This window comes from Ammospiza caudacuta, chromosome 9, assembly GCF_027887145.1.
Source record: "Ammospiza caudacuta isolate bAmmCau1 chromosome 9, bAmmCau1.pri, whole genome shotgun sequence".
NCBI classification, from domain to species: Eukaryota; Metazoa; Chordata; class Aves; order Passeriformes; family Passerellidae; genus Ammospiza; species Ammospiza caudacuta.
Genome location: NC_080601.1, coordinates 26,436,687 through 26,449,640, shown reverse-complemented (window position 1 = coordinate 26,449,640; position 12,954 = coordinate 26,436,687). Strand labels below are relative to the sequence as shown.

Below are 12,954 nucleotides of genomic sequence, written 5' to 3'. Positions count from 1 at the left end.
TCGGGGATGCTGCAGGGAGGGGCTTCAATTCCCAAAGGACTCCCCCAGCACACCTCATCGCCTCGGCACGGACACCCACAGGCTGCCCAGCACTGACAAGCACAGGCCAGCCCTGATCAGCCTTTCTCAGCCCTGGCCGGTACTTGCCTGTACTGACCAGGGTTCACCAATAGTACCAGGGGCTGACCGGCGCTCACCAGCATTGCCAAGCGCTGCCCAGCAGTGTCCAGTGCTACCTGCGTCTCCCAAGCATTGACAAGAACTGATGATGAGGGATGCTCCGCGCTTAATATTGCTCAATATTTCCAGTGCTGCCCATTCCCTCCCAGATCTGTCGAGGCGCTCCCTGGCTGGGGATGGATTCCAGTGCCCCGCCAGATCCCCCAGCTGTGCTCACAGCACCCACGACAGACCTCGAGCTGTCCCCACACCCCCGGCCCACCACAGGGCCCTGGGGATGGAACCCCAAGGACGGATCCGACCCTGGGCATCCCCTGGCCCCCAGTGCTGGAAGCAGCTCCCCCAGGGCGGCCGTGGCCCCGCTGCCCTCGCCCCCCGCCATGTGCCCACAGCTGCAGAGCTGGCCACGGGCCCAGCGCTCGGCTCCCCCCTCCTCGTCCCCCCGATAAGGAGCCGAACCCGCCTCAGAGTCAAGGAGACGACCCCGCCGCCGCTATAAGGGCCCCCCGCGCGCCGCAGCCCCGCAGCCGGCCCCGCCATGGCGCTGCTGGGCGCCCTGCTGCTGGCCCTGGCCCTGCTCTGCACCTGGCGGCTGGCGCGACGGAGGGACACCCTGCCGATGGCCACGGCCACGGGGCTGGGGCGCCCACGGAGCCTGCCGGCCCTGCCGCTGGTGGGGAGCCTGCTGCAGCTGGCCGGGCACCCCCAGCTCCACCTGCGGCTGTGGCGCCTGCAGGGCCAGTACGGCAGCCTGTACGCCCTCTGGATGGGCTCCCACTACGTGGTGGTGGTGAACAGCTATCGGCACGCCAGGGAGGTGCTGCTCAAGAAGGGCAAAGACTTCGCCGGACGGCCCCGCACCGTGAGTGGGCAGCAGCTCTTGGGGACCCCTTCCCACTGTGGCGTGGCGTGAGGAGGGGGACACTCCCAAGGCACGCAGCGGGGTCCGTGTCCCCTCCCCATCCTGCCTGCAGCAAGCCGGGGCAGGGCGGCCCCTCCGTACCCTGCTCCCCAGGTATTCCCCAGGGTTCCAGCCCTGTCATCCTCCGTCCCAAGGGTGCCTGTTTTCCCTGCGGCTGGCTGCATCCCTGGGCACGGGGATATGGGTTCAGGTATTACCTGTACCCCATAAGTTCCCTGGGCATCCTAGAGCCCCTAGCCTTCACATCTGTCCCCGGATCTCTTTATCAGTCCTTGAGAGGGAGAAAGCAAACCTCATGTTCTGTGCTGTGCCTGCCTGCATTAACCTCTAGCTCCCCGGACCATTTCTGGGATGGGGTGAGATGATCGTCCCTCCCCCGCGGGGCTGCCCTGCAGCGGGATGACCCTGGGACTGCCTGTCCCTCAGGTGACCACGGACCTGCTGTCCCGGGGGGGCAAGGACATCGCCTTCGCCAGCTACGGGCCCCTGTGGAAATTCCAGCGCAAGCTGGTACACACTGCCCTCTCCATGTTCGGTGAGGGCTCGCTCGCCCTCGAGAAGATCAGTAAGTGCCTCCCCCTGCCCCAGGCTCCCTCCCAGCTCTGGCTCCCTCCCACGCTGTACTTTGTCTTCTTAAGTGCCCCGATTCCCTGGGAACGAAGGAAAGACAGTGGCTCAGCCTGTGTCCCCTGGTGTCCCCTCAGCCTGCCAGGCAGGGGCTCTTTCCCTCTCCTTATATGCCCTGTACTTTACCAACACCTCTCCGTGTGTTTTCTACACTGAACTTTAGTTCCCCTCTCTCACAGATGGGGAGACTGAGGCATGGAGCCAGCTCCCCACTCTGCCCAGGAGGACATCCTTGCACATCTCCATTCTCTCTGCTCCCCCCCCCCCCCACCCAGCATTGTCCCTTCTGCCCATCCCAGCCTCTCAGGGCCCAGCCCTGTCTGGGGGTGCCCTCTGCAGGCTGCACACGCTGTAGGAGCAGGGGACCCCTCCTTCCAGCCCCCCGCTGCCCCTTCCCCCCCCTTGGCTTAATCACCACTCCCTCATCACCCCTGGCGTGGCTCTGCTCCCCCCCAGTCTGCCGGGAGGCCGCGTCCCTGTGCGAGACGCTGAGCGCTGCGCAGGACACGGCCCTGGACATGGCCCCCGAGCTCACACGGGCCGTCACCAACGTGGTCTGCTCCCTCTGCTTCAACTCCTCGTACCGCCGGGGGGACCCCGAGTTCGAGGCCATGCTGGAGTACAGCCAGGGTATCGTGGACACCGTGGCCAAGGAGAGCTTGGTGGACATCTTCCCCTGGCTCCAGGTGAGCAGGAACATGGGCACCGCCCATTTCTCTCACCTCAGATGAGAGGAAGAAGCTGGGATGTGTCCTGTAGGAGCACCCCTGAGTTAGGAACATCCCCGTCCCGGTGACCCACAAGAGCCAGTGGGCATAGGGTGACTGCCTGGGGGCTTGCAAGGGCTTGGCTGAGCTGCAGACTGTTGTAATGTGCTTTTCTCCCTCAGATATTTCCCAACAAGGACCTGACCCTGCTGAAGAAATGCCTCCAGGTCCGGGACCAGCTGCTGCAGCAGAAATTCACTGAACACAAGGTGCCAGCAGGGCCAGGATAGGGAGATGCTGGAGCTGGGGCGGTGGGCACTGTGCCCAGGACAGCCTGGCTCATGCGTGTCCCTCGGCAGGAAGCTTTCTGTGGAGACACTGTGAAGGACCTCATGGATGCCCTCCTGCAAGTGAGGCTCAGTGCTGAGAACAGCAGCCCTCTGGAGCCAGGGCTGGAGCTGACTGATGACCACCTCCTCATGACAGTGGGGGACATCTTTGGGGCCGGTGTGGAGACCACCACAACTGTGCTCAAATGGGCTGTGCTCTACCTGCTCCACTACCCTGAGGTAGGGTCTGCACTCCACAGTGGGGGCTTGGGTTCCTTCCAGCACCAGGGACACCATGGGGAGTTTTAGGGAAGGCAGGTGCCAGAAGAGAAGTCAGGCTCTGCAGATAAGCACGATCAGGCTGTGGGCACTTCTGCCCCACACAAGCTGACAGGATATGCTGATGATGCTGGGTGCACAGGGCATCTCGCTCCCTGGGCTCCCACAATGGTCTTTGCTTTCCTCCCAGATCCAGAGGAAGATCCAGGAGGAAATGGACCACAAGATCGGCCTGGTGCGTCACCCCCACCTCAGCGACCGCCCGCTGCTGCCCTACCTGGAGGCCACCATCAGTGAGGTGCTGCGCATCCGGCCTGTGTCCCCCCTGCTCATCCCACACGTGTCCCTTGCTGACACCAGGTGAGACCCCCCTGGATGGGGCACATCCAGCTCATGGGCAGAGACTGGGCAGGGAGCCACTGCCTCACTCTGTGTCTGCTTTGCAGCATTGGCGAATACTCCATCCCCAAGGGTGCCAGGGTCATCATCAACCTCTGGTCTGTGCACCACGACGAGAAGGAGTGGGACAAGCCCGAGGAGTTCAATCCTGGTGGGTTGTGTGATCCTCATCCCCTCCTAGGCCAGGGCATGGCCGGGTGGGTGCAGCAGGAGAGGCGGAGCCCTGGGGGAGGCTTGGTGCTGGGAGGTTGGATCCTGATCCTGCTCCTGCCTGCCTGGGGCATTCACACCTCTTGCTCCTGCAGCTCCCAGGAGGGACACACATGGTGAACTCGGGCAGGTCTCAGGCAGAAGGGTCAGCCTGCTGATGCCAGTGGTGCCCCTTTCCCTTGCAGGCCGCTTCCTGGATGAGCAGGGCCAGCACATCCATTCACCCTCACCCAGCTACCTCCCCTTCGGAGCTGGGATCCGTGTCTGCCTGGGAAAAGTCCTGGCCAAGATGGAGCTCTTCCTCTTCCTGGCCTGGGTGCTGCAGAGGTTTACACTGGAGTGCCCTGAGGACCAGCCCCTGCCCTCGCTGGAGGGCAAGTTTGGTGTCGTGCTGCAGGTGCAGAAGTTTCAGGTGAAGGCCAGGCTGAGGGAGGCCTGGAGAGCAGCCTCGTGATGGGGAGGAGCCCTGGATCCCAGGCAGGGGGGGTGGGACCACAGAGGCTGCCCCATGGATGGGGGGTTATCCTGATAAAGCTGTTCCAAACACAGCATGGCTCCGGCTATTATTTGGGCACGAGACGGAGGACAGGGTTAAATTTGAGATGTGTGGTGGCCCCACAACTTGCTGGGAGCACTGGGCTCAGCTGGGAGGCTGTGGCCTCTCTGCAGCAGCGTGGCAGCTCCTGCCTGCTCACTATCCTGGGCACTCCCTGCCTGGCTGGATTTTGGCCATGGCTCCAGCAGCAGCAGCAGCAGCACAACCTTCCTGTAACGCAAGGGGCCGTGTTTGCTTTGCTTTTGCCAAAAACTACTGTGCCATGGAGGGCAGCATGTAATTAGGTTTCTGGTTCTCTATTACTTGACCTCTTAATATTTAACTAAATAGCTGCACAGCCATGGCTCAGGGCCCCTGGAGGGAAAGCAGCCAAGGCAGAGGGGAAAGCCCCACAGAGCCCCAGCACAATGTGACACCCCAGCCCTGCACACCCCCTCATTTTCCCCCTGCCTTCTCTCTTGCTAACAGGCAGGAAAACAGACATCCCCACCACTGAATCTCCTGCTCAGTGTGTGTGAATTCTTTCAAACCCTCAACACTTGGCTTTCATGCAGCCCCTTCAACACCAGCATCAGATGCCAAATGGGTCCTGTCAGCCTGTGGCATGAGGGTGATGAGGAAGGCAATGCATTTGCAGCCTGGCATAGCACTGGGAGCATCCTCCCTCCTCCTAGTCCATTTTCCTGGGGGCTCAGGTTGGTAGGGAAGAGCTGGAGGAAGAACTGCCATGCACATACCTGTCCCAAGGGCAATCCTCAGGCTGATTTGAGCAGCTGACCCACCAGAAGCTGGTGCACAGAGTCACTGATGGCTTCTAAGGGCTGAGCCCCACATACCCTCCTACTTTCCTGCCTGTTTCCATCACACCAGGGATGCCACTACTGGTGTGTAGTGGCAATCCCTCTACTTCTGCTACACTGTATGGGTGAAGGGGGACAGGGCTCAGAACGGGCTTTGGGAAAAAACTTGGCTAAACCTGATGCCCTAGGCTTCTCTGGGGATTGGCACCTCCATGCCAGCACTGTCCTTCCCCTGCCCCAAATCCTGTCACTGGCAGCACACACTGGCAGGGAGGCTCTACTCCAGTCTCTTGAAACATTGCGATGCCTCCAGGAGCATCAACAGGACCTCCAGCACATTTGCACCCCTTTGCCAAGGCATTTGATTTTGCTCTTGGTAAGGGAAAGGATTTTCTCCTTACCAAAATCAACAAGGGGCTGACACCTTGTTGTTTGCCAATGCACCCACACAAGCGCTAAATGCACCTTGGGGCAGAAATGGGGACCTCTGAACCAGGGATGTTTCTAACCTGGAGAATGCCTCCAGCCACAGCCTCTTGCAATCCACCTTTCCCATTTGCCAGGGCTGGCATGTGCTGTCCTAGGCTGGGAGACCAGCACATGCTGCAAATCCCAGCAGCCCAAGCTGGGCCCTGCTGCAGGGTGTCCTGCCCCCCACCCAGCCCACGTCCTCCCCACCAAGAGAAGATGCTGCTGGGGAAATTCAGAGCCCAGAACCAGCTGCCTGGCACTTTGTGAGCTGGTAAACAGCCCCCGGCACGGCTGCTCCCTGCTCTGGGAGTGGGCAGACGCACTGCTGAATCACCCGGCTGGTATTTCTATCCTGACAGCTGCTCCGGGGCTGTGCTGCTGCACCCAAACCCCTGGCTGCACCAGAAAGCTTCACCTGGGCCACTGGCTCCAGCTCCCTGAGGCAAAGGGGGTCTGCAAGGGAGGAACTGGTGACAATGGAAAGAATGAAGGTTTTTCATTTCCACACTGTTTCTTGGGTACACCATGAAGCACATGCACAGGTTGCTGAGGGCACTGGGCAGAGCAAGCCCGAGCCTTTCCATTTCACAAACTCATTTTGGGGGGCACAGCCACCCTCAAAGCACTTGGCTGACCCAGCTGTGTCACAGGGCTCAGCTCAGAAGCCCTCCAAGTTTGAGAGGCTTGTCTTTGCACCAGGCACCGGCTGGCCCTGCACTGTGCCGAGACTGACGGCCAGCCCAGGAGGAGCAGGAGACGCTTGGAATACCTGCGGGCTCTGCACCGGCTGCGGGGCCAGGAGAGCTGAGTAAGCACAGACCTCAGGACACAGCTGTTTGCCGGTCGAAAACAAACGGAGAAAGGAGCCGGTAGCCTGTGCCCCCCCCCACCCCCCCCGGCACAGAGACTGCAGCGCTTGCACCACCGTCGCGACGGCCCCGAAGCGGGCACCCGTCCCATCTGATAAAAACAGATCTGTGCTGCAAGGATGGGGGGAACCAGCTCTGACCAAGAGGCAAACTCATCCTGGCCTTCCCAGGCTGCCCACTGTGGGATGCTGTGGGGCTTGCCTGAGCCAGGGGCTCCCTGTCTGCCCCCTCCCGGCCTGGCTTTTCCTATATAAACTAAAGAAAAAAAAAAAAAAAACAGCAGCAAAAGCCTCCCTGGGATGTGTTGCACTGGTGGTGATGGGGGGGCACGAAGCAGCAGCCTTTGGGGAGAAACACTCACTCAGGACAGCAAAGGAGTTTATTCACTGGAGTTGTGCCCCAGCTCCCTGCCAAGCTCTGCCTGGAGCAGGTCAGGCTGGGATGAGCCCAGCCAGGGCATGCAGAGAACCAGAGGAGATACAGCTGGGGAGCCCTGGCTGTGCAGAGCAGAACTCAGAACCACTGACTTACATCCCCGAGTAGTGAGGGATGCTCAGGGAGCCCCAGAACTCAGAACCACTGACTCACATCCCTGAGCAGTGAGGGGTGCCCAGGGAGCCCCAATCTCCCATCACTCAGCAGAGCAGCCTCATGCTGGCAGTAGAGCTGCTCATTCTGCTTCTCTCCAGGCTTCCTGCCCCAGGAAGCTTTTGATGACTGTAACACAGAGGCTTAACTGCACCTCTGCTTTCCTTAGCCTCCAGTTAGGCAGGCAAAGCTCTGAGAGCAGGCTGCCAGCAAGCATCAAGACACAATTCCCTCCTCGTCCATCTTCAGCCAACACCCATCCACAGGGTTGTACAAGCATGCAATGATATCTGGCAGGAAGATCACACCAGTGCTCCCAGTTAAAGAGTTTGCATCACTGCAGAGGTGAAAAGTCCCTTGGAAACACCACGGAGATGCTGCAGTACCCACTGATCCCAGGAGCCCCCTTTTGCCCAGGGGACACTCGCTGAGCCACCACACTGTGCTCTTCACCTGTCCCCAGGCAACATAACCCCAGCCCACCACGACACCTGCTGGATCCTTGCCCTCCCAGCTTCAGTGGCCAAAAAACATTCCATGTAAGCAGCTCCACATGGCCATGGACTCTAGCAAAAACAGACTTCAAGGAGTACTGGCAGCCACACCTAGAGCACATTGTAAGCAGAACACTGAACACTAGATTGACACTAATTTGCTGTAAAACCTGCTGCATTATTGCAACTCAGTTTGGAAAATGCATTCATGACTCCCAATAAAACACCCCTTATAGCTGGGAATGGGTGGGGTTTGGTGTTCCAGTGCTGGAGATAACACATCTGCCCATGCCCTCACACTTCCAGCATTTTACAGTGTGCATTTGGAGAAGAGCTCTCTGGGCCACACTAGCCTCCTACACAAACATATATGGGAGGGTTAAGCACCTTTCTAAAGCTCCAAAGGTGGAGCTTTGGGAGTCCTCTGCCGCCTGAAGAGGCAGCAGCCAGGGTATATGCAAGGAGCTCACGTGCCCCATATCCTGCCCTGCACCACTCCTTCTCCCCATACCAGCTGCCCCTTGGCTGCAGGTCTAAAATCCTAAAGCACTGAAAGCCATTAACAGTCCTGCTCCTCAGACACTTGGAAGCTGAAGAGACATGGTTTGTGCCCCATTTATTTATTGTTTCTAAATGCCTGAAAAACCTCCAGGAGTCATAAGAGGCACCACTGCTTCTTCCAGACTTTTTAAAATTAGACACATCAGCTTGGCTTACTGGTACTTACCTCCATGTCCAGAGGATTCTCCTGCCGTTAGTGGGATGGCAGGAAAGCAAATATGGAGATTCCTTATGCCACATAAATGCTGGCAAAGGGTCCCCCACTGGCACAGGACCATCCCCAGGACTTACAGCAGTAAGCCCCATTCCTTACAGACTGATGTCATTTTTTTAGCTTCCTCTGTGGTGCAAGGAACAAAACCAGGTGCCAATATGTACAGAATTCCTGGGGCTGGCGCTGGGGATCTTTGATTATCTTCTCAAAAGATACATGTGGTCAGTGAACACAACTGCAAGTGACCAGCCCCCACGCAGCCAGGCTCTGGGGCACATGCAGCCTCTCTGTCACCACTCATCCAAGTCTCCAGGCTCCAGACATCCAGGAATGAGGTCTCTTGAATCCAAATCAAAGTCCTTCAGTTTTAAGAGCACCCTAAGAACCAAACAGAAGAGCTGTCCTTATCTGCTGTTCTAAGGAAAGAGAAAGGCTGTGATGGGCAAAGGAGTGAGATTCTTCCAAACCTTGTAAGGTAAGAGTGCGCTCCTCAAATGTGCAGGTAAAACGCTTGCATAAGCACCACTTCCCTTGCATTGCAGCCAGCCAGTGCCAACACACCTCCAGGTAAAATAACAAAACAAATCCACAAACTAAAGACAAGATCATGTTCTTAGCTCACAAAATGATACACATACACATGGACAAGTTATCAGAAAAGGCATTATATTTTGGTTTCCACCTTAGTTAAAACTGATTTTGGTTTTCAATCAATCAAATCTGAGTATGTCCAAGTTCAGGTTTCAATGTTTTTTTCCCCATAACAGTAATGATCTGGACGACCATAATTATAAAAGGGACAGGGAGAAATCCCAAGAACAAGTTACATAGTCTGAACTGTGCTCTCTTCCACATGAGCACTCTAGGGAATGTTAGTTTCAGTTCTTCCTTTTTTTTTCTTTTTTTTTCTTCCTTCAGGTTGTTACTAACAAAACTCTCTACTGTTTATTAAAGCAAAGCTACAGTAAATTCTTGCAGTCTTACAGCAGGTTTTCATATTACCAGTAGGACTCGCATGCATGGATTGCAGTCACACACACACGCTCACAGACATTATACAGTAGCCAGTTGCCACCATAAAAAAACCGAAAAGAAAGAAAACAGACATTCATTTCTTTAAGTGGTCATCATTAGAATCGCACCAAATTTTTGGATAAAAAAAAATACTGCACAGGTCTTCCACATCTATAAGGTAAATCATCCCTTTCACAATGGACGGAGCTCTCATCTCCATTTGTTCAACATGCATCGCTAAAGCTTGAAGGCACGCTGGCCAAGGAGAGCCCTGTTCTTTTGTCATCTGAACTCCAGTGTGCTGCTAGCGGGGTGCAAAAAAAGGACAAAAATAAAGCCAAGCCCTTTTGCAGCACACCGGGAAAAGGTCATTTGGAGACCACAGTACTTGGAAGGCAGCCCAGCTGCCTGGATTCTACTGCTAACTGTGCTCTTGGAGGCATTGAAGGAACACACTTGTGTTTAAAAATGACACATAAAGGCAAATTTCTGCAAACCCTTTATTTTCAAACTGCCTAAGGTACACTAACACTCCTTCTAGAAGAAACTGGTCCTTCAGTCACCAGCCTCAAGTGGGAAACTTCCTACCTGCTGTATTAAACACTGAAGCACCAGAGGTTATAGGGCTGATGTGTTTGGGCATTCACCAGCTTCAGGGAAACTTAACATTAGGAAAGAAAAAAAAAAAAAAAGAAGGAAAAAAGATGAAAAGAAATCCCCAATGCCTCAAGAGCACTATATCAAACCAGAACTCTTGGGCTACTGACTGCCGGCACTGTCAGAAGCTGCTTGCTTCTGGGAAGACACCTGGAGGTTGAAGCCTTATGGTGATCTGGTATCCTCCCAGGGTGAGATTTGCTGAGTTTTACTGATTGCAAGATAAAGCAGTGTTTCGGAAAACTAAAACCAACAAACTCATAATAACCATCACCAAAATCACCGTTGGAAAAATTCCATTCTTTAGAAGGTCTCATTGAGAAACATCAATCCCTGCTCCACGAAGCAGGGCAGATACAATTAACAAAACCCAGAGTGACCCGTCCCTCACAAGCTGGGCCTTCAAGGTCTAGTCCCCATATTATATTGGAGGGGAGAAACAAAAATAAACAAAAAAAAGAAGGTTGTATCACCTTTTCCTCCTGTTAAAGTTTTAATCCTCTTATTCCATTTTTATTTGTTTTTTTTCCCCCGATTCTCCCTTCCACTCTGCCACCTTAGCTGGGGGAGTTATTGGTACAAGAGTTTGGAGAGTCCTGCTCATTTATTGTGTTCAAGAGTACACACACCGGCTGCCGGGGCAGGTGGTGGTGGCTGTGCTCGCGGTGCTGCTCCTCCGTGGCACTGAAAAGCCCTTCCTCCTCGTCCCCGTGGGGACGGCCGCTGCAGCTGTCACAGAAGTCCAGGGGCCCGTCCAGAGCGTCATCGATGAGCCCGTCAAACTCTTTGAGGTCGTCGTCGTGGTGGCCCCGGTTGCACACGCAGACTTCTATGCCCGAGTCGCCGGTGAAACGGCGCTGCCTGCCCGGGGTCTTGTCCTTGGCGTCGGGAATGGCGCTGCTCTGCTCTAAGCTCTCAGAGCTGTAACCTTTCAGCAGTTCCTCCTTGCACTCTGTATCCTTATCAGGAGCAGCCCTCTCCACGAGCTCAGCTCCCGTGCTGGTGCTGCCGGGCTCGACGCTTTGCATTTTGGTGACGGCTCTCTCGTCCAGCACGGTGCTGGAGGGCTCGGAGTCCCCGCGGCCGGGCGCCCCGGTGCTGTCAGTACTGCTGATATTGCTGCTGGGTGCTGCAGAGCTGCTCTGTGCTGGCTGCAGGGCCCTGGGCGGGTCTGGGATTGTGCTACTGCTGCCTGCTGGGACACACTGCTGATGTAAGGCACTGTACGGGGGCGGGGGGGTCGGCGGTCGGTTCACCACTTCCTCATAGGGAGGTAGCAAATAGTTTGGCAAAAACCCTAGAAGTGGGAGGCAAGGAGGAGAAGTTATTTCAGGAGCAGTTTATCTCAGGAAACAAGTCACTAATACAGGTCAGTATGGCATTTATCACCTACCAGCACCTTCCCACTGAACAGCACAACAGGCTCTACAAAGGGGTGCCAGAACTTGTCTCAGGTGAGGTGTGGCATGTTTTAGAGAAGCAGCAAACACGGCAGAGGAGGGCACCATTACAGGAGGAGATGGACACAACTGGGAACAGCAGCCTGATCTCCTGGCTCTCTATACTTACCAGGCAAACCTCCCTGGACCATGTACCTCAATACAGCCCCATAAACCACACTGGGGAACGGCCTGTGTTGGCTGGAGGGAACAACTGCCCAGCCCTCTCCAACACTGCCTTCTCAACCGAATTTCCACTTTCAAGAGCAAAGATTTCATCTCACAAAGCATTATGCAAATATGAAGAGACATGGGCAGTTACAAGGAACTTGAAGATCCTGGCTTTTGGTTGCTGTTTTAATGCTGGATTCAATTCTTCTGGTGCAGTCAGAATAAATTGGCAGTACTGGCAAAAGAGTTTGGCTTATTGTACTTACAGCCTTTCAAACCCATGAAAAATTTTGTTTATTTCTTAAGAGGCAACAAAATAGTCTATATAGACAGAATGTACTTAAACACTGGAAACATTTAAGGGTAGCACTGCAATTTTCCATGTGCAATTGCATATCCCTGGGGCTGGGGAGGGAAAGGCTGCTGGGGATGATTTCTGAGGTGACTGCCAGAGTTTAACAAGAAAAGCGAGTTCATACATTCAATTCAACAGTCTGTCAGAGGAAACTCAGCTGTGGTACCTCCAGTCAGAAGGAGACTTGCTGCTCTAGCACAGCACAGCAGAACACAAGGAGAGCACAAAGTGATTGTACTTTCCCTGAGTTGTGGGCAACAGCTCCTTCATGCAAAGTCCTAGGGCTGCTCACCAGCAGTGTGGCCTGGGAACCACAGCACAGGGTGGGAGCCAGCAGAGTCTCTGCTGAGACTCCCCTTTCTTCCAGCCTGTGTGACCAAATTTTATGAAGCCACATCTCATACCTCACTCCCACCAGCATCAAGTCCAGGCTGGAAAGGAGGAGTCCTGAATGACGTACGTAAAGAACCTTTGCAGAAAAACACCCAAGGAATCCCTACACTCTCAGGAGTGGGTGTGAAGGTGCTGTAGTTGGTGTGGTTCAACTCCAGACTCAAGGGCTTTCTAGCGCATCCAACACCATCTCCTCTCTGCACACCATGGTGAGGCAGCAAAGCCCGCACAGCCTCTTGCTGAACCCAATTGCTGCTCCCTCCCTGCACCTAACACAGGCCCCGGCGGCTGCCGTGCTCCCCAGGCCGGCAGTGTGAGTACGTACGGAAATAGAAGGGCAGGGCTGAGTAGTTGTGCGCCTCCCGGTAGGCGATCAGGTTGATCTCGTGCTGCCGCTGCTGCGCCTGCAGCCGGTGCTTGGTGCGGCGGTGATGGCAAACACAGCAGCAGCTCAGGATGATGATGATGGTCCACACCAGCCAAAACCCTGCAGCAGAGAGAGGACAGTGAGTGTTAGCCATTGTGTCAGACCTGCATCCAAATGCAGGACACCCCAAGAAGCCAATGGAGAAGATAATCTGAAAGTCTGGATCTGAACCGGCACTGCTCTAAAGGCAGAAATATGTGTAGGCCAGGAGGCTTCAACACTGCCTGTGTGTGACACTGTGACTCCAACAGCCTTGCCACAAATGGATAACTCTCAACACACTTTGGTACAA

At 55.4% G+C, this 12,954-nt stretch overlaps 2 protein-coding genes across 5 annotated transcripts in view; one reads left to right on the top strand and one right to left on the bottom strand.

Moving 5' to 3' along the window:
* Positions 1–718: 718 nt before the first annotated feature.
* LOC131561431 (steroid 17-alpha-hydroxylase/17,20 lyase) lies at positions 719–4,182 on the top strand. The gene is made up of 8 exons (XM_058810723.1): positions 719–1,042; positions 1,529–1,667; positions 2,186–2,415; positions 2,619–2,705; positions 2,796–3,005; positions 3,235–3,404; positions 3,491–3,594; positions 3,839–4,182. The coding sequence occupies exons 1-8, from the start codon at positions 719–721 to the stop codon at positions 4,105–4,107; spliced, it is 1,533 nt and encodes a 510-aa protein (XP_058666706.1). The 3' UTR covers positions 4,108–4,182.
* A 4,171-nt stretch (positions 4,183–8,353) lies between these two features.
* WBP1L (WW domain binding protein 1 like) overlaps positions 8,354–12,954 on the bottom strand; it is a 44,332-nt gene continuing 39,731 nt past the window's right edge. For 3 of the 4 annotated variants that reach the window (XM_058810364.1, XM_058810362.1, XM_058810363.1), the window contains 2 exons: positions 12,561–12,722; positions 8,873–11,174 (listed from right to left, as the gene is read on the bottom strand). In XM_058810364.1, coding sequence (XP_058666347.1) covers positions 10,435–11,174; positions 12,561–12,722 — 902 coding nt within the window. In that variant the 3' untranslated portion in view covers positions 8,873–10,434. Of the gene's footprint in view, positions 8,585–8,872; positions 11,175–12,560; positions 12,723–12,954 lie in introns of those variants that run through there. The other variant, XR_009275048.1, reaches the window with a different exon arrangement.

Bases quoted from the DNA above. Each gene is read 5' to 3' on its own strand.
- LOC131561431 (XM_058810723.1), top strand. From the start codon at position 719: ATGGCGCTGCTGGGCGCCCTGCTGCTGGCCCTGGCCCTGCTCTGCACC. The intron at 2,416-2,618 runs GTGAGCAGGAAC...TTTCTCCCTCAG, and splicing joins ACATCTTCCCCTGGCTCCAG to ATATTTCCCAACAAGGACCT. The intron at 3,595-3,838 runs GTGGGTTGTGTG...TTTCCCTTGCAG, and splicing joins GCCCGAGGAGTTCAATCCTG to GCCGCTTCCTGGATGAGCAG.